The sequence below is a fragment of the Anastrepha ludens genome, chromosome 5 (genome assembly GCF_028408465.1).
Source record: "Anastrepha ludens isolate Willacy chromosome 5, idAnaLude1.1, whole genome shotgun sequence".
NCBI lineage: Eukaryota > Metazoa > Arthropoda > Insecta > Diptera > Tephritidae > Anastrepha > Anastrepha ludens.
The window spans coordinates 43,178,843-43,202,984 of NC_071501.1; the positions used below are offsets into that span (position 1 = coordinate 43,178,843).

Consider the following 24,142-nt stretch of genomic DNA (forward strand, 5'->3'; position numbering starts at 1 on the left):
TTGGTATCAAATGGCTCGGAAGGTCCTTCCCAATTCTGACGGCGCTGCTGGTATTGAGCAACGTCGTTATTCATAGCCGTATTAGTTTTGCGAGGACACCAAATTCAGACATCCCGGCATATAGGTAACTCCTTTTTGTGCAGTCGAATGCAGCTTTGAAGTTGACGAAAAGATGCTGTGTATTCATTCTCCTTTCATTTGTATTTTCTGATGAAGTCCAATCCGGTTTGTTAGCAGAATCACAGTCGCGTCGTCAAAGATTTGTGGATCGGAATCTTCATATTCTTTGTGACATCCACAGTTGTTTTTAATTACCAAACCAAAGTTGAGTAAGAAGATGAATGTTTACTCGACGCGATTTTGAGTTGAACAGGAATTAGGTGTTTAGTAAATAGGTTGTGGCATTACAAAAACTTTATAATATTGATTTTATTATATATAAGGTGGGCCGAAACTAAACAATATTTTTTCAAACTTTTTTTTATTTTGAAGATTGAACATTGCCATTTATGAATAAAAAATAATATCGTTCAAATGACTGCCACGACTGGCTTTACAGTAGCCATTCGAGGCCAATTTTTAAGCACATTTTCGATTATTTGGGCTCCAATTTCATGAATGGCAACTTCGATTTCGTGTTTTAAAGCATCAATCGTCTCTGGATGGTTCGCATAGCATTTGTCCTTAACGGCTCCTCACAAAAAATAGTCCAACAGGCTTAAATCACAGCTCCGAGACGTCCAATTGATATCGGAATTTCGGCTGATTATTCGGTTTTCAAAAACGGTAGCCAAAAGTTCGAGTGTAACTTTGGCAGTGTGACAATTTTCCTCGTCCTGTTGAAACCAAATGTCGTCCATGTCATCTTTAATTTTTGGAAACAACTCGTTGAGCATGTCACGATAACGCTCGCCATTTACTGTAACCGCGGAAGAAGAAGAAGACTCACCACTTTGGAAATAGGTTTTCAATATTTCCCAATTTTGTTCAAACGTATAGCGTCCCATTTCGTAAATGTCAAACCTTTAAGTAAATTATGAACACATTTGACATGTAATTTGTGTTACCATTTTCAAAAAAATAGTTAGTTCAAAAAGCAAACGCTATATGATCCATATATATATATATATAAATTACCAAAGTAAGTAGTAGTAATAAACGGAACGAATTTATAATCAACTAATCTTACGTTTCCCGTCTTTTGCTGTTCGTTATAACATTACGCATACATTTTGGAAGCAATAGATAATTAAGTGATAGTTCACTTCGTTCCGTTACATCAAATTACCTATGTGTAAATAGTCTTTCATGAACGCACAATATGAAAAGATAATCGGTAGCAATTAAAAATTGAACACACTGAACGTACTTCTTAAAACAAGATGGTTCCCTTTCACACTTCACAGAGTGGTGCTTGTTGTATCGAGTTTTCAAAAGTCGTGGATATTTTACGGAAACAAAGTTATTTTTCTTAAGTAGGGACTGAACTCTGAAAAAATTAAACGTACATATATCGTTAAATATTTAGCATTAATTTCATGATGCGGCGACGAAGTGAAAGAAAGAAGTCCACTGAAGTTTCGTCTCCTGCCCCGGTGTCTCGTCGAACAAGTCGTCGATCGCGTAAAACATCTGAAACTGCGAGTGAAAAAGGCGCATATCCCGAAATGTCCCCGCAAGGGGATGAGACGGAAAAGGGTACTCAAAATGCAGATTGTCCCGTTGATACCATTAATGAAGAACCGTCAACTGAACCTGGTAAGAGCCGTTCACGTAATCGCACACCGGTAAAGGATCGGAGCAGTCCCGCCAAACGTAAAGCTCAGAACACTATCACTGACTTAAAAATAGAAGCTATTCCGGAAGAAATCCAATCTGTAAAAGAGGAGTGTTCAAATGAGGAAAAAATGGACCAAGAATTAAATTTAAAGAAAGAAGCACTTCAAAAATCGGAATCAGATATAACAGCGGCTTCATGCTCATCAAGTCCGAAAACTAATGTTGATATTATGAAACCTTTGGATGTGTTAGAAATTCAAGCGGAAGATAATGATGAAGAAAAGTTGCAATCACAAGATGCACTGAGCAAAAATGAAAGCTTAGTTGACAATGTTACTGTGTCTGAGAAAAAAGGCGAAGAAAAGCCTCAAACTGAAGTGGTAAGCAAAGAAGGTGAAGCCCCAGTTACTGATAATACAAATAATTCTAAAAATGATATGTCAAACCCTCAATCGCCCAAAAGCGAAGCTATTAATTCCGAGGAAAAAACTGATGTAAAGGTAAATAAACGGACGTGGATAACAACAAAGAGGACGGTACAAAACAGGAGCCCGCTCCTTGTGATTACCACTGAAACATTGAAAACATCAATTCCTGAAAACGTACATCCTGCTCCACAAGTTAACTTGGCATCTTCACCTGAAGTACAAGAGGTTAACTCGGAACGTGAGGAAGGCGAAGAGACTCCTTCCCCAGAAAGGGAGATTCACAGACCTAGTACTACTAATAGTGTTGAAAAAACAAATCGGAACCAAAGTGAATCATCTTCCGTACAAAGAACCGTTAACAAAGTTAATATAAAAGTTGAACAACGTTCACAGAGTCCACAAAATAAGAAAGCCACTAATATACTTTTTATAACAAACCTTGTACGACCATTTACTGTACTTCAATTAAAAGGGTTATTAGCTCGCACTGGAAAAATGGTGGAGGATGGATTTTGGATCGATCGCATCAAATCGAAATGCTATGTACAATATGAGACAGAAGAGTATGCATTTGAATTTTCTATATGTTTTTGCTATAATTGATTTGAAAAATAATTTTTAGTGAAGCCATTGAAACGCGGCATGCCTTACATGGAGTACGTTGGCCGGTTTCAAACCCCAAATGCTTAATTGTAGGCTTTGCAAAACAGAGTGACATGGATCGTGCTATTCAATCTACCAAAGAGGAGCAATCCAGTTTTGGTCAAGAAAGTCATAGAGATAATGTTCTTATCGGCATGGGTTGGAATAGAGATAGGAATGGCGTAGATGAAAAGAGGGTAAGTGTTAAAAGGTGCAATAGTAAAGAATATGATACAAAAAAAGGTAGTTTCTCTTCTAATTTGTTGACGGATACAGCGATTTTAAAGTTTCATATTTGCTCATATGGCATCGAATTATTAATTTAGACAAATTATGGTATTTCGAAATTTAAAAAACTGCCTATCTGTTTCCTTGCATTAGTATCTTGGATTTTTGCAGATTGTAAATGTCCAAATATTTTTTTCCTTTTATTATTTTATTAAAGTTAATATGAATTGAATTGAAGGCAGTTGAAAAAAATGACATCTTTCAATCTATTATATAATCTGCTATATTTCAGTCCTAGACATAAAGTCAAATGGCTTCTAATGTCATTAAGAGGAACTACCTTTTTATGTATCATAGTATATAAAAGCATATAGTAAATAGTATAGTACGTCCACTTCTGAAATAGTACACAACAAATAATAATAATAATATATTTTTAAAGGTTTAATTTTAAAAATAAAACTGTACAAACGGTTCATTTGTCAAAGCTGAACTGTAAGATATATAAATGAAATAAAATGGAAAAGGGGAGACGTTCGTGCTCCGACATTAAGTACTTTCGTGTTCTCTCCTCATAACAGTACCTCACCCAAACCCAGCTCTCTCAGAAAATCTAAGATAGGGCTGAGTTGGACTAAATGAATGTTGATTTTTTCTGGTCGTAACCGATCGAGATGTTTACTCCTTCCCGATATGGAATCACATTCGAGAAGAAGGTTTGTTGGACTTATTGAGGATTTGCAACAGAAACAGCAAGAGTCGGTGGACCATATTCCGAACCTGTGTAGATGGATGGTTATACCCTCTCAATAAGAACTTCACCTGGCATACTCCCACTTCTTTTCCTTCTTTCCTGATACATCATGGCTCGGGTCCTACGATGCCACAGCCTCTTTAGCCGACGCATCGGCTGCTTATGTTGTGGGACCCAAATAAGCCGTATGGGACTATGCACTCCTTGCAAATGTAATTTGCAGGGCTAGATTACTGGACCGGTAGCGTCGGGGAAAAACCCAAGTCATGTATGTATGTAAAATTGGCTGCCATGGCAACAATTCAAAACACTCAAAATTTCGGTTCTACTAATCAAATTTTTGTTCCTTCTTGAACATCATGATAAAAATTGAGACCTTGAATGATATTGTAACATTTTAACAGATCAAAAAAATTTAGGGGCGTGTCTGAAGCCCTTTCATCAGACTTAGTCGGAATTCATTGAGTGCGCCTTTATTTGAGCAGAATTGACACACATCTTATCTATTAGACTACCTCTTAAAACCTCTCGATGACCTCTGCTAAATGTGTTATTGGCCATTTGTCATTGCTTATTAAGCTCAAGCTTTAGGAATATAATTGACGCCAATTAATGTTTGAAGAATATATAATGAAGAATATAAATTTCAAGTTTTGTGGCTATCATTTTTAAGTTAACTACATATATTAAAAACTAAATCAGTATTAAAAATTAAAATGCAAATACCTATAAGAGATACATTAAGAAAATATATCGGTGTGCTTCGAGTAAAGATTGATTATAACAGATGATTTTTAAAATTTTTTTGTACAATTTAGAAATAAAAGTATAAACATATTTTAAAAATTAAACATACATACATAGCTAGCTTTAAATATACAAATTAAAGCTAACTACGGTGAACCAAAAGGAAACTGGGGCACCAATATTCAAAAATATTTAAATTTATATGTATAAAGAAGTTATTCACAGATATTTAAGAATCATTTACGTTGAATATTTTTCATTTTTAACTATTAATTATGCATAATTATTGTTTTAATATTAACGGTAATTCCGTTTATTTAAGTAATAACGGCAGTAACATAATTTTTCAAAGTCAAACAAAAAGTGGGACACCCTAATTTTTAGCATATTTTCGTAAACTATGTGTATTTTTCCATAACTGAACTCCAAAAGTTAGTTTTATTTCTCACATTTTGCCATTGACGTTGAGAGTTTTTAACAGTGAAGATGAATAAGCAAACATCGAGTGATATAAAAGAACTGATGGTGAAATACCATCCCTCATATTGAAAAATATAATGAAAACCATTATTTTCTTAGAAAAAGTGGTACTGGAAGAGTTTCCAAGATTAACTCAAATGTTTAATGACAAAAATTAACTCAAATATTTAGTTTAGAGAAGGATTATACATTAAATAAACGAGTACCCGAAAAAGTCTGTAGTTGGTATTGCCAAATCACTTAAAAATGTGTCAATTGTGGACAAATTATCAGAAATTTTCTGCGCAGCAACGAATACAGAGCGTAAACTCCTAGAAAAAAATCCCTTTTCAACTTATTTGTGTCGAATGACCGTAGTTTTGTCTGGAGAAGGGAAGCTGCAGCCCTCAATCCGTTTAATGTGGATGGTCCTGTGTAACATGTTGGCGGTCGTGTTAGGATTTGGGAAGCAATGACGGCAAATAGAGAGTGCTCGTTTTGTTTTATTTAAGGCACTATGACTAAGATATATTATCTAGAAATATTGAAGGAGAATATTCCTAAAATTGTCGAAAAATTACAGTTACCACCAACGTTCGCCTTCGTGCACGGCAACGACCCAAAGCATACTGCACTGATTCCAAGGGAATGGTTGCGTTAGAATGTAAAATAAGTATTGCCCCATCTGCCTCAGAACTCAGATCTCGAATTCCATTGAGCACTTGTGGGCCCACATTGAAAGAGAATTGCGCAAACGGCAGATTAGTGGTAAATATTACCTAAAATCAGACATTGAAGAGATATGGGCAAATATTTCAAGAGATGCCACCAAAACTCTAGTACACTCCGAGCAACGACGTCTACAAGCAGTAATTAGTGCAAAGGGATACTTCACAAAATATTTGTTAATCAATTTTTCTTTATTTCCATATTTTCATTACTGCCCCACTTTATGTGTGAGTTGTAAAATTAAATTATTGTTTTGCTTACTGGAAAACTTCCACACAATTTAAATATTATATTTTTTTCGTTTTTCATAACAAAGTACTGAATTAAATACTTATAAAGGATTGAAGTCGGAACCAAAAAGTGACCCAGTTGTTTTTTTGTTCACTGTATGTTAATTATATATATATATAATTGGCGCGTACACCCTTTTTGGGGGTTTGGCCGAGCTTCTCCTCATATTTGTGGTGTGCGTCTTGATGTTGTTCCACAAATGGAGGGACCTACAGTTTCAAGCCGACTCCGAACGGCAGATATTTTTATGAGGAGCTTTTTCATGGCAGAAATACACTCGAAGGTTTGCCATTGCCTGCCGAGGGGCGACCGCTATTAGAAAAATGTTTTTATTAATTTTGCTTTCACCGAGATTCGAACCAATGACCTCTCTGTGAATTCCGAATGGTAATCACGCACCAACCCATTCGCCGTTAATTACTAAATTAGAAATAATGCAATCGAAAATCAGTAAATCGGAACATTTCCATCACGTTTCGAAAGTGTTTCCCGCTAATTTAACGCTGAAACAATTACAGTGTGCCTAAATACCGATTACCATACATCGAAAGGATATTTCGTAATACAAATTTTTGATTTATAGAATAAGCCTGTATTTACTACGAGTTTGTTATTATTACAATATATTTGTTGAAAATAATAGGAGCGCGACGAATTACCAAGTTTTAACTTTTTTTATGTTTTAAAAAAATTAGGGCATTCTACAAAAAAAAAAAAACCATATAACTCAAATCTTCAAACTTTGGGCGAAATTCACAAAAATTTTACAAATTAAAATAATCGTCATCTAAATTTTTGTATCTTAAATCAAAATGTTTCGCCGTGTCCATGTGGCTGTCAGCCCAGAATGAAACAAGGCGAATTCATTCTTTGCCAATACTTTGCTTTGACAATCAAACGTACAAAACTTTATTGTTGGTCTAGTGCTACCACCTTTAATAAATGCGCCTTGAAAAATTCTGAATCAAAAGTGGAAAAGTTTGATGTATTTTTTTGACATTTTTTAAATTTTTGTAGAATGCGCTAAACTTTTATAAAAACATAAAAAAACTAGTTAAAACTTGATAATTCGTCACGTTGCTATTATTTTGAGCACGAATGTAACTATCTTATCACTTTAGTAAAATATAGTTAACGTATTCATTTAAGATCATTTGTACGTTTTCTTGTATTTTAACTTAAATTCTTTTTTTTAACCTTAAATTCGTTGCTAGACAAAAAAGAATTTTGGGTTATTGGCTCAATGTAATATATTTCAGACAATAAGGCCGGTTCGAGAATGGGATGTTGGAAAGAAGGAGAGTTTAGATCGAGATAAGAACAGAGAAGTCATAAAGCGGCGTAGCAGAGAAAGGGAAATTTTTTTTGGCAATCGGGAAACTGATCGCAATGGGAAAGACAGGAGACCCCGGTCTAAGGGAAGAGGAGATGCGAGAAGTAGTAGCCGATCGCCAGGTATGGATGCTGACCAATATATTTGCATGTGCACACATATTTCCCAATAAAACAATTTCACTTTATTTATATATATTTATAGCACGGAAGGTAAAGAAAAAGGAAAATGACCCACCGTTAAGACTTCTGGATGACTTGTTTCGCAAAACTAAGAGTACACCATGTATTTACTGGCTACCATTAACACCAGAACAAGTAAGTATGGTAAAAAATAGTGTGACTTCTATACATATATTCTATTTTAATTTATTCAATCTATGATGTGGATTCTTATTGACTAGATAACATAGCAGATAGGCACATGCATAGAGCGGTTGTGGTTAAGGGTAGGAGGGTTTTTGGCGAGCCATATGCTAATTGTTGAAATATGACTCAGTGTTCTATCCGAGAATATCATTATTATCTTCTACGATTTGCAAAGAAGAAGAAAATATCCTGCATAGTAAATGGCCATAACTTCTTCTTCTTGATTAGCGCAATAACTAATTAAGGGGTTTTGACCGAGTTTAACAAAGCAAGCCAGTCGTTTCTTTTTTCACACCAAATGCAGCCAAGTCCTCCACCTGATCTTTCCTCCAATAGAGGCCCTCCTCTGTTAGACAATGTCTATGTCGCCGTAAAGGTCATACAGCATATTGTTTGATCGTCTGGGATACTCGCCGTCGCCAAGGCACAAAGGTCCAAAAATCTCCGTAGGACTTTTCCTGAAATATTTTAAGGTATGCCTCTTGTTGCCATTGTTTAATCTTGACTTTACTACTTAATTGGCTACTTAGTCAAAAATAGTACTGGCGGACAAGACAGATTCTCCGTTGGATTTCAAGGCTGACACTATTATAGTTATTAATACTGGTTCCCAAGTAAAGTAAGTTCTCTACTTTTCCAAATTTATAACTGCCAACAGCAAGTGAGGGTTGCTAACTCGGGAATGCGCTGATTTTTTGTGTGAGGACAGGAGGTAATTCGTCGAGTCCGCGCTCATCTTCAGACTCCTTCGCTTTGCTTCTTTTTCCAGCTTAGAAAAGGCAGAACTAACAGTACGGTTGTTAATGCCGTTGATGTCTATATCATTTTGCTCAGGTTCAGGGTCATCATCATTATACCACAGAGTCACCTGATTGAAACCTCTTTTGGTATTAAATGGATAGTAATTTACTGGCGGAACTGCTGGTATTGCTCAAAGTCATTTTGCACAGCCGTATTTGTTTTGCGGTTATGCCAGAAATCGCGGCATATAGACAACTCCTTTTCGTGCTGTCGAATGCGGCTTTAAAGTCGATGAAAAGTTGATGTGTATCGATTCTCCTTTCAAGGGTATTGTAAATAAAGACACACTGATAAGGTCCAATCAGTTAATTGACGGTGGTCTCCGATCTTTCTCATAATACCCTCGATAGAGCGTACGCGATATTTAGAAAACTATTTCCAGGCTAGTTTGCACAGATTGTAGGGTCACCCTTCTTAAATTGCAATCAAGAGACATGCATTCATCCGACCATATTTTGCACAGGAGTTGATGAAGGTACTTCGACGCCATGTTTGAATAGCTCAGCCAGCTGTCCAATGTCTTCTATAGCTTTGTTGTTCTTTAGCGGCTTTATCACTATTCGCACCCGTCGGGTAGTAGCGAAATTACCGTCCCGTCGTCTACGATGGTGTGAACGGGATTTTCACATTCTCTATGACTCCCACATTTGTCACTATTCAGTAAGTTCGAGAAATGGTCGCTCCATTACTTCTGTAAGACGCCGAATCTTCTGGCACGGCCGTAACACCGTTATATAAAGTTCTGTTACTAAAGAACTAAAAGCCAATGAAAGAGCTTGGGATACTGTGACTTTTCAATTACAGTTCTGACCACGCTATCGAAACGACCTGAATTGAAATTCGATGTTTTGTTTGAACGTGTTATTTCTCCAAGTTTTGATAATAGATAAGTATCACAGATTATAAATAGTGATCCCATAAATCTTATGCTAATCTCTCACTAACTCTAAACACAAAACGAATAGATCTGCATATAAAAAATCATAATGATTTTGTTATAAATTAAGTTAATAGTGCTAAATTATTTTTGTTTTAAGATTGCTGAAAAAGAGGCATTCCGACAGAAGCGACTTGAAGAACATAAACAGCGCATTAAGCAAAGAGAGGTGGAAAAAGGGAAAGAAAGAGAGAAAGAAAGGAATCGGACCAATGAACGAAGAGATAGAGAAAGAGAAAGGGATCAAAGGCGTAATCGATCCAGTGATCGCCGTTCTCGTAGTCGTGATCGACGCCGTTACTAAACAATTATTGGTATTGTATAACCAAATTATCATTACGTCGTCGTTGCATTTGAAATTTATTACTTTTCAACACATGCAACAGCGGATGCATGCTGAACGAAAGCTGAAATAAATTTCATTTAGCATCGTTCTGAAGTTAAAAAATGGCAAGTATTTCAACAAACCTAAAGAAATAGTTTCCGGCTATCCTAGCCTTTGGCGAAGATATACATACATTTTTTGTTTTTTTTTTACTAAAAATAATTCAAAGAATTTCAAATCACAAAAACAAATTGTCGCCAAAGTCATTTTCAAAAGTCTATCCTTTTCTTAGATAAACAAATCGTTAATTTTTCCAAATAATTTTACTCGAAACAGTCGGTAATTTTGTTATTTTCAAGTTTTGGAAATAAGTAACTTACCATATATTGTTTCCAATGTGTTGCGAAAAAAGTCTTTATTACTTCTTATACCCGCAAAAGTTTAGATTGGGTACTCAATTTAGTTGCAAATGCTACTAAAATATCCTTAGGAAACGGTCAGATTTTGAGCATCCAAAACATCAAAATCTGTTATGAAACTTTCTGGAAAATTCTTTTAAGTGGAGAGGCGCAGCAGGCCAATTGAAATCTACAATACAAGTGTTCTCGACGCCACCTTGGATACAAATTCAGCAGTAAAGTGGCACTTGACCACATAAAGTTCTTAATATCAATATACAATGATACAATATTTAAAATAAAACACAATAAGTTCTCTCAAAATACTTTTGGTCTTATTTGGTAATAGTATTCGGTTTTAGTCTTGTGTATATACATTTGGTAAATTATTTTTACATTGTTATATACTCACATCATAAGTTTGTTTAATTATTTTCTCTCAGAAAATTAAAAGATGCAAAGAAATCGAACTAAGCAATCGTAGCTTGTTTAAAATCAAGTTTGTTTTGATTTTTAAATGTCTTTGTAACAATCGACAAAATCCACTCAAATAAAAGCAGCTTTAAGTAATCTCTATCTAAACACTATATATATACCTATAACCCTTTTTGGGTGTTTGGCCGAGCTCCTCCTCTTATTTGAGGTATGCGTCTTGATGTTGTTCCACAAATGGAGGGACCTACAGTTTCAAGCGAATCCGAACGGCAGATTTTTTATGATATTTTTCATGACAGAAATACACTCTGAGGTCGGCCATTGCCTGGCGACCGCTATTAGAAAAATGTTTTTCTTAATTTTGGTGTTTCACCGAGACTCGAACCTACGTTCTCTCTGAATTCTGAATGGTAGTCACGCACCAATCCATTCGGCTATGGCGGCCGTCCTAGAGTTTACCTAAGTATTTATCTGAAACTACAAAAATTTAATAGATGTTACTTTTTTGATAGTGCATATTTCATTCTGTGTTTAAGATAATTTAAAACTGAGAAAACCTTGCAAGAAAAAAATCGTTTCACATATGATTAGATTATTTAAGACGGCTCTATATATAATCCCGTCCGATAATTATAAGGTTGTCGTCTGAGCAGACAAATCTTCATCCAGAGAGCACTCGTCGATTTAATGCACTTACAATAGCCGATGTTATTTTGGTTAGGCGAAGATGGAATATTATTTTGCAATAAAAATGGTGAGCTCTTCAACTTGTGAGTACTATCATAGAGCATTGAATAGATCTTCTAAAAGGTTTTTTAATAAGAGGTGTTTATTTTGATATTCAAAGAAAAATGCTATTTTTTAATATAAATGGTCGGATGTTTATTTCATTATAAAGAGGAAGGTATGCCGTGAATAGTGTAAAATAACATCAGGCAAATGACCACCACAACCACGCTTACAGGACATGCAATTTTCCATAACCGAATTGCAAAGTGACTGCCCTATGTCCTCGAGAGCCTCACGAATTCCATCTTTGAGGTCTTGAATTGAACCTGGACTATTGGCGTAGACCTTCTCTTTCACGTGGCAAAAAAAAAAAAAGTCAAAGTGTTAAATCACAAGATCTCAGTGGCCAATTGTGATCACCTCTTCGAGAGATAACACGGTCCGGAAACTTTTCCCGTTAAAGATCAATGGTTTCGTTGCTTGTGTGGCACGTCGCGCCGTCTTGTTGAAAATAAACGTCCAGATCAATACCATCCAATTCCAGCCATAAAAAATCGTTAATTATCTCTCGATAGCGCAATCCATTCAGCTATAACACCTGTTATTGGAAAACCCTTTATTACATTCATGTCTTAACTTTTAGGCATCGAAATCAACAAAAAAAAAATAAGCGCAATGAATTTTCATAACCACCTGCCGAAATGTTGTAAGCGCTGTTTCACCAATATGTCGACATGCATGTTAAGATTGAAAGCGAGCGCTTGAACTATATCAGATTGTATAAGAAAATGCTGCGATGCGAATGTGATGCAATGAATATTTAACAATGTTGACCAACTGAACCAGCTAAAATACCTTTTATTTCCGGGCCATATTTCATTAGATCGACACGATATTACGACACGCGCATTAAAAAAAAATAAAATCACTTATGAAACGTTCATTTCTACACCCACATTCTTAATTGGTTAGTAGATAAACTAGGACCAAATGATATTGTTGATGTGATTTCAGTCGAAATGTTCGAAGTGATATTCAAAAGCGTTGGTCGTAGAAACTATAACCGGTAATGATGGACATCCGTTGTATCGTCGTCGATCCGCTGAACATAACGAGAAAATCTATGTTGAAAATTACTGACCAGGATGTTAAAATTGGCAATCGTTAAATCATGAACTATTCGCTGTTACTGTCCGATACACTTAACGCTCATATCGGTGTCAAATCCTTAAAATACACGTATGTATGCAAATATGTTAAGGGGAGCGACATGGCTTTTTTGGTGTAGCCGTTACAAATACGAAGAACGAAATAATGTAACCTCGAAAATGGTAAACGAATATATTTCACATCAAGTAATGCGATCCAAAGTTCTGAACGCCCACCATCAACAACACTGTCAAGTCTGTTCAAGGCGATGGAAGTGGAGGAATGCATTTTTTCGATGCACCTGACATAATATTACTTCTCTTGGCAACAATAAGATTGCAAGTTCGGATTGCTTTGGAACTTGTATCTTCTACAATCGCTGCTACACGTCACTCTCAGCTCTGAAGCTTCCACTGAATATGCAGATACATGAAAACCGAACATGCAACATTTTAAAAACCTGTGGAATGGCGAAATAATACGATAGGGCATAAAAAATCTTTAGAAACTTTGAACCGCATTTTACAATATCTACGTAGAGATTACCAACTTTTACTGGCCAATAATTTTCGTCAAATACTTCCCGTCATTCCAAAACCAACATCTGATGATGAAATTAATGCAAATGGTAAATGTGTTTGGAATCGGAAAATAGATGTAAATGCGAAAACTGGACTTATCACGTTGTCCGAAGATGTTTGTAGAAGGTTTTTCCAAACATAGAGATAAACTACATAAACCACGATGTCTGGGTGAAGGTGCTAAACAAAAACAAAGACATCAATGATCTTAACACATCCATTCAAGGTCCAATTTCAGGTCAGGTGATTTTTTATAAATCTGTGGATGCAGTAATGAATCAATAGGAGATTGTCAATTACTCAGCAGAGTTTTTAAATTCCATCGATTTGCCTGGATTTCCAGGCATAATCTTTTGGTAAAAGTAAGATCGGTAATCATGATATTGCATATCACGTACGGATATACATACTAAAAAAACGATGTATGAATATTTTTGTTATAATTTGTAGCAGTAATGCAATTTATATACATAGAGAACTCGGCTCCAACTCCATTCAGCGGATTAATTTTTCGTAGAAATATTAAATACCGATTTAATGAATATTTTGACTCTACCGCCATCTAACGGTTCCGGTTTTTGTAGAAGTATTTCTAATCTCGTCTGCAGCATACGTTCTGAACTTCATCTAAATTGGATCATAGACAGATTTTCCGAATAACGCAACTCCAGCGCCACCTTTAGGATTAAAATATACCCCATGTCCGTGCCATAGACCTAAAGAACATACTGTTCGAGTTTTTTGCAATCCGTTTGTTCGTTTTGAGTTTTCACAAAGAAAACGGCTACATTTTTTACATTATTTTACTTTACATTTAGTTTGGGGAAAAAGAAATCCATTATTTTCGCGGTAGATGCCTGTAGTGACCGATATCTCGTAAAGTATCGATCAAACAATTTAAAGTTTATGCTCGTCAGAGGACGTTGTCAAGGTGGTATTTCGCACTGAAGAAATCGTTTGCCGTTTTTTGTTTGTTCCATTCAGTTGTGAGTTACAGGGTGTTGAAAGTCAACAAGCGAAAATTCGGTACATTTTACAGTGTTTTTAATAAAGGCGATAATGCAAGCCAGGTCGCTCAAATTGTGAATGGTGTTTATGGTGCTGATACTGTACCCGCTAATTACATGCAATTTCGCTTTAGTCGATTCCGTTCAGGCATTTTTGGATGTTAAAAGAAATGTCGATAAAATTACAGAAATAATAGAAGTTGACAGGTATTTTAGTAGTCGTAACATCGTCCAGTAGCTAAAGATCGACCATAAAACAATTTACGCAAAAATAATGGATTTCAATACCTTCATGTGGTTCATTTCAAACCATCATACTTCCAAATCACTACTTCAGTAAAAGATACTGAAATCAATAAATTTATTTAAGAAAAGTAAGTTCATTAATGTATTTTCATTTTTTAGGACTATAATATACGAAAAAGGAAAGTACATTTTCAGATGAGAATTTTGAAAAAGTAGTAAAACATAAATAAACAAATATCATGTTGTAATTATTATCTTTATTATGCTTTCAATATAATGTATTTATGTGATTTCAAATAGTTAACAATTCAGTTGTGAAATAGTAAAAGAACCATATTCCAACTTATTATAAATTGTTGCAAAGACAAAAGTCAGTCGTTATTTCAAGTATATATCATTGGTTCAATATTAAAATTCACTTGGATTATAACTCAATCTCAAAATTGGTACTAATTCCTGCAATTTTAGGGTATTGTGATCTTCTATAATTCAGTGATTGATCGACAATGCCTTGTTGATGTTGCTGTAAATCGAGTTCTATATCTGAATACTGGCTAAGGTTTAACGATAGAGTCTCCAGTGCTATGTCTTATCTAATAAGTTGAGCATATTTGTGTTTACAGTTGCTCATTTATTTAATGTCAGACACCTACTGGTTGTGTGGTAAAAGCACCCAACCAGAATTTTTCGTTCATCTTTCAACAACTGAATGATGATCGATATCTTAGCGGCCAAAACTTATTGCAATGAAAGCACCGAATTTGGTTAAGGCGGCAATTTTTGACCAATTTTATTTGCTCCCAGTTCTCGTTATGCCCTTTTAATGAAATTCTATATTCAAGGGGAATGGGAGAACAAGAAATCAGCTGTTTTAATAACACTGTGTAGGCACGCCTCGACTTTGAATGATTTGCTAATAGCTACTATTGCATTTAGAATGCTTGTTTTTTTGATGTAACGAAATTTGAAATGAGCAATTCAGTCTCTTGTTGTAAATTTATTATAGAAAAGATGTATATGGTGAACTATGTGTGTAGAATTAGAAAGCCACAAAATTCTATGCGTTCCTCCCATTGACACTTATATATACTAAACGTTCTCTTTTGATAGAATACAAGATTGGCCCTTCCGAATTCGCCGTGATGTCAATGCCGCGAGTAATCAAACAAAAGAAACGAAGATACCTGTTTGTGAAAGGGAAGAGTAAGCGATAACATGTGTAAACTGGCAAACACACGAAGTTATAACATATATACACACAAACATACTTTTTTGACACGACGTCCGAGGCAAAAAAAAAAAACGCAAATATTGCATATGGGGTTTTGTTATGATTCGTGCTTCACAATTTAGCACACGGCACTTCATTTTCATTATTTAGTTTAATTTAAAGTTCACATATTCATAAACGAATAACTTTTCTTTCTTTCGTTGGTCGCCATCGGTTGTCAAAATCACGAAAATAAGGGAGCCGTTTTCGGAAGGCGCTCCCTCCTTTATTCTGTATACAGTGGGTATGATGTAGGCTGCAAACAATTCGATAGGCAATATATCTTTGAGGATACCACCCTTAAGGAAACAATTGCCTCGCTCGAAGCCTTGCTTGCTAAAGCCGTGGGGAACTAATAAAAGTGGACCAAAAATTGTCTGTTATCTTTGATGTGATATCGATGCATTACATTTTTTCGATATTGGAGATTTTTTATCATCGATACATCGATGTATCGCTCGTATACCTAGTAATCATGCTACTTAACTATTTTATATCAACAATTCCAACCTATTAATTTCGCTAAATATGTGGAGTGACACGGTCTTGATTGTATTTATATCCATCTGTACAGCACTTTTGGGAGAAGGTTAGCAGCTAAAATGATTATTTGCAATTTGGCTTATATTTATCACATGTTGATTTTTAGGTCTCACCTGGGTGTTGGTATATAGGACTGAAAAGTACCAAAAGCTAAAAGGAGAAGTGGAGAAACAGAGCAAAAAATGTAAGTAAAATGAATTATATTGTATCAATGTCTCCCTAGTACTAACAAATGTTGATGCTTTAATTGGTTTTTATTTATTTTTTTGTGAGCGTAGTTGAGCCACTGAATCTTCTCTCAACAGGTTACTTTTTAAATTGGCGCTAGGTTACTTCGATATAAGAATAAATTCGACTAAGGACGGTCACTTCACCGGCAAAAATTTATGGGAAATAGTCTATGCTGTTTCCAAAAACAATAGCAATAACAGCAGTAGTTTACACTCGTAAAAGTTTTTCAACATTTTCATATGTATGTAAGACAATCTCGAAAACAAAAAGAAAAATAGTCTTCAAGGATTTTAGGAATTTTAGTAAAGAGTTGTGCCTCTGTGTTAGACTTTCTTTCCTTCAACTGCAATTTTCACTTTTAAAATGCTATGTTCTCCCTATTCATCTTTGGCGGAAAGCACACGCATAAAAATATACATTCTGTTTCGCATTTTCTTTTTGTAGAATAACAGATTTAAAAAAGGTTAAATTAAATTTTTGATTGCGCACACGAATAAGAGGCTGCTGTATGCACAATTGAAAAGCCTAAATTTGTTTCTATTAGTAGTGTGCCTACAATATAAGATACCTCCAAAGGACATATGATTTTAAATAAAATTTCTAATTGACAAAATATAAAATAAATATACAAATGTGATTTTGTCAATTAGCTATGGTATTTATATTTATTCATGATAGATGTAACTTAAGACTCAGAAATGTTTCTAATAGAAATAAAGTTATATATGAACACATTCATTAGTAAATAAAACAAATATGTATTTATTAGTAGAAAGACGAAAGGAAATCCATGGAGAATCTCTTGATAAATCCCAGAAAAAGAAGATTGAGCGCGATGAAGAGAAATTAAAAAACAACAACAGAGACCTATCGTTGGTTAAAATGAAGTCTATGTTTGCAACAGGTTTTGCGTTCACTGCACTTCTCAGCATGTTTAATAGCATGTAAGTATGATAACTAATGGGAGTAACTGGCTCGTAAATAAACCATCTTTTGACAGATTCGATGGCCGCGTGGTAGCACAATTACCGTTCACACCCATTTCTTGGATACAAGGTTTGAGCCATAGGAACCTATCAGGCGATGATTATACCGATTGTTCCTTCATCTTCCTTTACATTCTTTGTACTATGTCCATAAGGCAGAATATTCAAAAGTTGTTGGGATTCGCACCTTCAAGAGCAGCAAGCAAACAGGGTGGCGGATTGTTTGGTCCGACTCCGGGACAGTTCAAATGAAAATACATATGTATGTGTGGAGCTTTGAATTAATTCTCTGTGTTTATTTGAATGCAATCACATTGTGTATTTTTATTGAATATATTAAATGTAATTGACTTAAAAATAACTAGTCTAATGGGCGATATTATACCATCCAAAATACCAATGACCGTATTCTGTTCTTTGGTCTTACGTTTTTTGGAATAGTAAACTGCTTAGGTTTACCATTGGACAACAACGAAGATGAGAATTAATGGACAAAATGAACAAGAAATTACTACCGCTTTAAACAACTTAACTCCAATACCAATGATCGTATTTTGTGCTTTTGTTTTACGCTTTTGAAATAGGCGATGAGAATTAATGGGCAAAATGAACAAGACAGGGCTTGGTAAGTGGCTATAACATTAATAATCCTAACATCGGATCCTCATAAGTCTAGACATAATCGGATTTCATTTAATTTTCTTGATTTTTATAAGAAAATTGAAGTTTGAAAATTAAAAATGCGTTCATTTGCGCCCTACACTTGTTTTTTAACCTTAATATAGAATCTTGTTTACATTTGCTCTTATTATAATTTGGAAACTGTTACAACAATGATAATATTATAATATCGTAGTGTGTACATCTTCACACAAATCAAAGCGTCTAGAGTTGTATGCCACCTCTGAACAGATGGGTTTTAGTGGGATATTTTACTTGGCAGACTGCACTGCTATGGCGACTTCATTTTTACGTGTTATAAAATTCGATTACAATGTCACTTTTCTTCTTCTGCGTTTTAATAACAGTAATGTATTTTCGAATATCAGCTTACTGACATATTAGTTTTATTGCCTTTTAAAATGGTTTTAAACAATTTTGTTGGCTTTCATGGGAGGTTTTTCCTTATCTACGTATGTATCTATTCATATTTCCCATAATACAAAGTATCCAATTAATATATTATATTTAAAGAAATGAATTAATTTTTTATACGCATTATACATAAAGTAGCATTGAACACTGGATCGTTTTTCGACTATAAACAAGGTTATGATATACATACATATGTATGTATGATATATACATAGATACAAAATATGAATAAGTTACATAAAGGCATATTCGAATATCGGTTGATCTAGAATGATTCTATCAAAACCAAACCTCGTTAAATCTATTGTTCGAAACTGTCCGTCTATTATTAGTTCAGAAATAGCTCTTCCTACTGCAGGCGATTGCTGTAGGCCTAGAGCAGAAAATCCAGTCGCAATGTAAAGATTATTGTAATAAGAATGTGGCCCGAGAATACCATTTTCATCAAAAACGTTGTATTCATAAAAACTTTCCCAAGTTTCGATGACCTGTGGCTTCTTAAATGTTTTCATTCTATGCATTAAATGTTGCAGAACATTGTTTTCAAAATGGTTTTGTTCAGGTACATTTTCATTATTTGAATCTGTGCAATTGGTAAGTCCGGCAATATAGTTACCAGTTAATCCTTCTCTTCGAAAATATAAACCATTCAAATCAACTATACATGGGGTTCCCAGACCTGGTGTGTTAATGGCATCAGTACTTAAAATATGACTACAACAGTTGCGGCGTTGAATTGGTAGTGGAACTTTTAAAATGCCAGGACCTGTGCCAATTTTAGCCAATCGAGCAATTTGCTCGGAATTAGATCCAGCAGCAAGTACGCAAATCGCAAATTTTATAGTGCGCGTATCGCCATTGGGAGTTTTTACTATTGCTTTATCCAAAGCTCGGTACGTATTTACTGTGGTTCCACTTTCCACAACAACATCTGTGTCACTTTGAAATTCAAAATCTATTAATTCCGCTTTTATAAAATGTGCACCATATTCGCTGGCTCTACTTCTTAAGCCAAATAACAAATTGTTTGCATCAAACCAACCATGTTTTTCGAGTCCTTGACACCCTTCAAATAATAATAAACAATTAAATGAGTACCTTTTTTTTCTAAATAAACCTGTATTTACTTACCAAGGGCTACATCTTCCACGTTTAGCCAGGGATATTTTACTTTGAGACGCTCTGGGGTTAGAACATCAGTCCGAGCCCCAAATTCATTTTGTATCTGCGACATTCTTTTTAGAGTTTCCGCGTTTTCCTCAGAAGCCAAGGTAAGAAATCCTTGTGGGTCAAAGTTTACATCAACGCCCAACTTCTCTTTTGAATTCCTCATAAACTCTGCTGCGTAAAGAGCCATTTCAATATTTTCAGGCAAAAGAAACTGCTGATGCAAGCCACCCACAGGTAGCGTTAAACAAGCCTTGTTATTTAAAAGCTGGTGAAAAAAATAATTAAAATTTTAACTTATCAAAGTAAATTGTCAAATCCAAAACATTAATTTTCAAAAATAATATGATGAATTAATAATGTCCTTAAATTAAATGCTTACAGGATAGTCACGTTCAATAACAACAACATTTAGTCCATCGCGGGCTTTTTTTTTTAACCAGTACGCTATAGAAGCTCCAACACCTCCTCCCCCAATTACTAGAACATCACAATGTGTCTGGAACTCATTTTCATCAGGAATTCCCACATGCGTTTTTTCCTCCTCAACCTCCTCATGTTGTTTAATTGAGGGAGTCAAAAATTTTTTGATTTTACGCATATCGTTCCGGAGAAGTTTAAATGTGCGCTGAATTGGATGAGGATGTTCTGTTCTATTATCGTTATTATCGCTAAAAGACCTTATAAGCGTCGGCCGATAGCAGTTTCTTGAATTTAAAAAGCGGCTGAATGATAGACTCTTCATTATACCTTCTGTACTTGTTATAGCAAAATAAATAATTGAGTTTAATGAAGTTGTTAAAAAGGAATTAGCTATTAACTATTTACACACGATTTCTTCAAGGAGGATGTCATAAGCATATATCACAGCTGGGCTACATTGAAAACAGCTGTTGTAATACCTGTGAGGTAATAGTGTTGTAAAATGTTAGCTTGTTCAAAAAAACTGTAGTAGTAGATTTCCACCATGGTGTATTAAATATTACCTTATAATAAGTTCACATATGCATTTTATTTATATGTATATAATTGGCGGGTACACCGCCACGTAATTTTTGGGTGTTTGGCCGAGCTCCTCCTCCTATTTTGTGGTCTGCGTCTTGATGTTGTTCCACAAATGGAGGGACCTACAGTTTCAAGCCGACTCCGAACGACAGATATTTTTATGAGGAGCTTTTTCATGGCAGTAATACACTCGGAGGTTTGCCATTGCCTGCCGAGGGGCGACCACTATTAGAAAAATGTTTTTCTTAATTTTGGTGTTTTCACCGAGATTCGAAACGACGTTCTCACGACCTTTCAAAACATCTTGACACCTGACTCTCAATTTTGCAGGCAACCTGTTATATGTGAGTGGGTAGATTAATGAATATGTCAACGTACTTTTACACTATGGTTCCCACTAATTGAATTTCCCTGCCCGGCGCGCTAAGAAATTTCTTTGGCACTAATTGGAATCGGTTTAGATTCCAATGGTTTTTTGCGTTGTCATTTCCTTACATGAGTTTTTGGTGAGATTTTCTATTTTGAGTGCCAATTTGAAAAATGAGTGATAGCAATACAGAAAATAAACAATCTTGTGAATACCCACTCCTTTCCACTCACTTTCGCTTATTTTGCCCTTTGTTGTTGTACATATATGGGGAATGCTGCTGAAGCGACTGTCCTTGGCCGGATATAAATTCGAGTCGTTCCGGTAACGTAGAACCGACTGTCGTGGGAACGACTACTTCTTCTCGATTGCTTAATTTAATTGTATTGTTCTCGCCACGAAGAATATTGAAAATTAATACAGAAAATTTTAAAAATTTGCAAAAATTTGCCAGTTTCAATGACAGTTGATTGCCACGGTTGCATATCAGATTTCTTTTATCTCAGCTTAAGTAACGACTCGTAAATTCTTCTCTCATGAATACGCGTATTTTGGTGGGCATGTTATTTAAATGATTACAATAAACTAGGCAACGCGAATAAAAATATACTTTTGGCAATCCGTCCATTCTTACATAAATATTTGCAAATTATAAATTTTTTCAGACACAGTGGTTTTTTTTGGCAAAAATGCAACTATATGCCAAATAAGCTGTTTTTCTTAAACAATTTGACTGGATATAATTTTGTCCAGCAAGAATTTGTAACTTCTCTGGAAAATGAGAAGTGAATTTGATTTCACGATTTTCGCTCCCTTGCAGATTTATTTTAAAAATCACAATTCTTAACATCAAAAATTATTCACAAACAAGTAATTTCTCTTCGTTTTATTTGTTTTGTTTCCTGTCTAGTAAAAGCATCAACCGGTTGTCAAAATCGAAAAAAATAAAGTTGCTGCTTTCGGAAGGGGCCCCCATTAACTTCTATGCACTGTTGCGTACTATGTGTAGACATACAATAATAAAAATAAATAAAAGTGGGAGCACCGCATTCGATTGACATAAGAATGTTTCGATATTAATGCGTTCCACAATTTGCATTACTCGACAATTTTTGGGTAGCAGTGAATTTTCAGCATTTTTTAGACGTGAATTTTGTTATAAATTAAGGAAGAAAAAGGAAAATGACTAATAGCGCGGAAACTGCAGGACAGGATGTTGAAATGGAGGTTGAGCCCTCTGGGGAAAATTCTGGAGATATGAAGAAAGATCAAGGCGTCTCAACTATCATAGAAGTGCGTGAGCAAATACGCCAAATCGAAAGAGCCGTAGCTTCAAAAGAATCTCGGTAAAAAACTCTTTTTATTTGAGTAAAGTAAACAAATAATATTATTGGATTTATTTAGGTTCATTTTGAGAGTCCTTCGGTCTCTCCCAAACACACGTCGAAAACTTAGTGCTGTTATTTTCCGTAACCTTATTCAATCTATATATCCAGCCGGTGCTGAACGTGAAGCTACTCTTAGTCTGATACCAAATACCCCAGTAGGGGTTATAGAAACTGAGGTCCCACGAAGCCGGTCCGCTTCAAAGCTTCCAATTGCTGAGGTAGATGCATATTTTTATTTGCTGTTGCTAGTGAAATTAATCGATGAGGGAGATATTAAGCGTGCAGTTATCTGTTCTGAGTCCCTTATGAAAAAAATTGCAGCGCAAAATCGTCGCACATTAGATTTGATCGGAGCAAAATCATATTTTTACTATTCTCGTGTAAATGAACTTAATAATTGCCTTGAAACTATAAGAGGATTTCTACATGCTCGCCTACGTACAGCTACTCTGAGAAATGACTTCGAAGGACAAGCCGTTCTTATCAATTGCTTGCTTCGAAATTACTTACACTATTCACTTTACGATCAAGCTGATAAGCTGGTAAAGAAATCGGTATTCCCGGTTTCTGCAAGTAACAACGAGTGGGCAAGATTTTTGTATTATTTGGGACGCATAAAAGCAGCAAAGTTGGAATACAGCGATGCACATAAACATTTGGTACAGGCGTTACGAAAAGCTCCGCAAAATGCAGCCGTTGGATTTAGACAAACCGTACAAAAATTAATTATAGTTGTTGAGTTGCTATTAGGAAATATACCTGAGCGACAAATTTTTAGACAAGCGGCGCTCCGAAAGTCACTTGCTCCATATTTCCAACTTACTCAAGCTGTGCGTTTGGGTAATCTAAAGAGATTTGGAGAAGTAGTAGAGAACTATGGACCGAAATTTCAGCAAGATCACACGTACACTCTTATAATTCGTCTTAGACATAATGTTATAAAAACAGCGATACGTTCTATCGGACTTTCCTATTCCCGTATATCTCCAAATGATATTGCGAAACGTCTAATGTTAGATTCAGCTGAAGACGCAGAATTTATTGTATCTAAAGCCATACGGGATGGAGTTATTGAAGCTACGCTTGATCCCGAACATAATTATATGCGGAGCAAAGAAAGTACTGATATATACAGCACACGCGAACCTCAATTGGCATTTCATGAACGTATTACATTTTGTCTTGATTTGCACAATCAAAGTGTAAAAGCGATGCGTTATCCTCCAAAATCCTATGGTAAGGATCTTGAAAGTGCTGAAGAGCGTCGGGAGCGTGAACAGCAAGATTTAGAATTGGCTAAAGAAATGGCCGAGGATGACGAAGATGGGTTTTAAATGTTTTTTGAACGATATTAAAAAGTTAACCATCAGAGTTATTTAATACAAACATAAATACATATAACTTTAATAAAAATCGTATTTCAATAAAAGTTTTTATGTAAGAAGTCTATTAAAAAATTTTGTTTACTACTTTCTATATATTTACATGAGGTATGGCTAGTAGGTACTAAGTGAAGCATGTCGATCACAAAAATTCAAAATAATATCAGCCAGACTATTACAAGTTTTTATTTGATTTATTCTTTTTTTGCAAAAATATGTGTAGCTCTTATTATAAAAGAAACCATATATGCTTGAAACTTTATAAAAAATTTGAAAAATTCATCAAAATTTAAAACTATCTAGTAACAATTTTTAGAAAAATTCTTAGTGTGCAGTTTTGTA

The 24,142-nt window shown here is 35.1% G+C and overlaps 4 protein-coding genes across 5 annotated transcripts; 3 read left to right on the forward strand and 1 right to left on the reverse strand.

Annotated features, from left to right (window-relative positions):
* The first annotated feature begins 1,358 nt into the window (after positions 1-1,358).
* LOC128865224 (apoptotic chromatin condensation inducer in the nucleus) lies at positions 1,359-10,552 on the forward strand. 2 transcript variants are annotated; one of them, XM_054105350.1, is made up of 5 exons: positions 1,359-2,770; positions 2,830-3,046; positions 7,272-7,512; positions 7,595-7,707; positions 9,597-10,552. In XM_054105350.1, the coding sequence occupies exons 1-5, from the start codon at positions 1,539-1,541 to the stop codon at positions 9,798-9,800; spliced, it is 2,007 nt and encodes a 668-aa protein (XP_053961325.1). In that variant the 5' UTR covers positions 1,359-1,538; the 3' UTR covers positions 9,801-10,552. The 2 variants fall into 2 exon arrangements, with proteins under 2 accessions (XP_053961325.1, XP_053961326.1); XM_054105351.1 differs by having other exon boundaries at positions 7,317-7,512.
* Positions 10,553-16,076: 5,524 nt separating this feature from the next.
* On the forward strand, positions 16,077-17,757 carry LOC128865227 (calcium load-activated calcium channel). The gene is made up of 4 exons (XM_054105353.1): positions 16,077-16,225; positions 16,286-16,363; positions 17,180-17,354; positions 17,411-17,757. The coding sequence occupies exons 1-4, from the start codon at positions 16,165-16,167 to the stop codon at positions 17,646-17,648; spliced, it is 552 nt and encodes a 183-aa protein (XP_053961328.1). The 5' UTR covers positions 16,077-16,164; the 3' UTR covers positions 17,649-17,757.
* On the reverse strand, positions 17,459-20,533 carry LOC128865226 (FAD-dependent oxidoreductase domain-containing protein 1). The gene is made up of 3 exons (XM_054105352.1): positions 20,041-20,533; positions 19,623-19,926; positions 17,459-19,557 (listed from the first exon to the last, which is right to left on the reverse strand). The coding sequence occupies exons 1-3, from the start codon at positions 20,401-20,403 to the stop codon at positions 18,725-18,727; spliced, it is 1,500 nt and encodes a 499-aa protein (XP_053961327.1). The 5' UTR covers positions 20,404-20,533; the 3' UTR covers positions 17,459-18,724.
* Positions 20,534-22,101: 1,568 nt separating this feature from the next.
* LOC128862690 (probable 26S proteasome non-ATPase regulatory subunit 3) lies at positions 22,102-23,898 on the forward strand. Its single transcript, XM_054101347.1, has 2 exons — positions 22,102-22,376; positions 22,435-23,898. Exons 1-2 carry the CDS (start codon positions 22,213-22,215, stop codon positions 23,750-23,752), a joined length of 1,482 nt encoding a protein of 493 aa, XP_053957322.1. The 5' UTR covers positions 22,102-22,212; the 3' UTR covers positions 23,753-23,898.
* Positions 23,899-24,142: the final 244 nt, after the last annotated feature.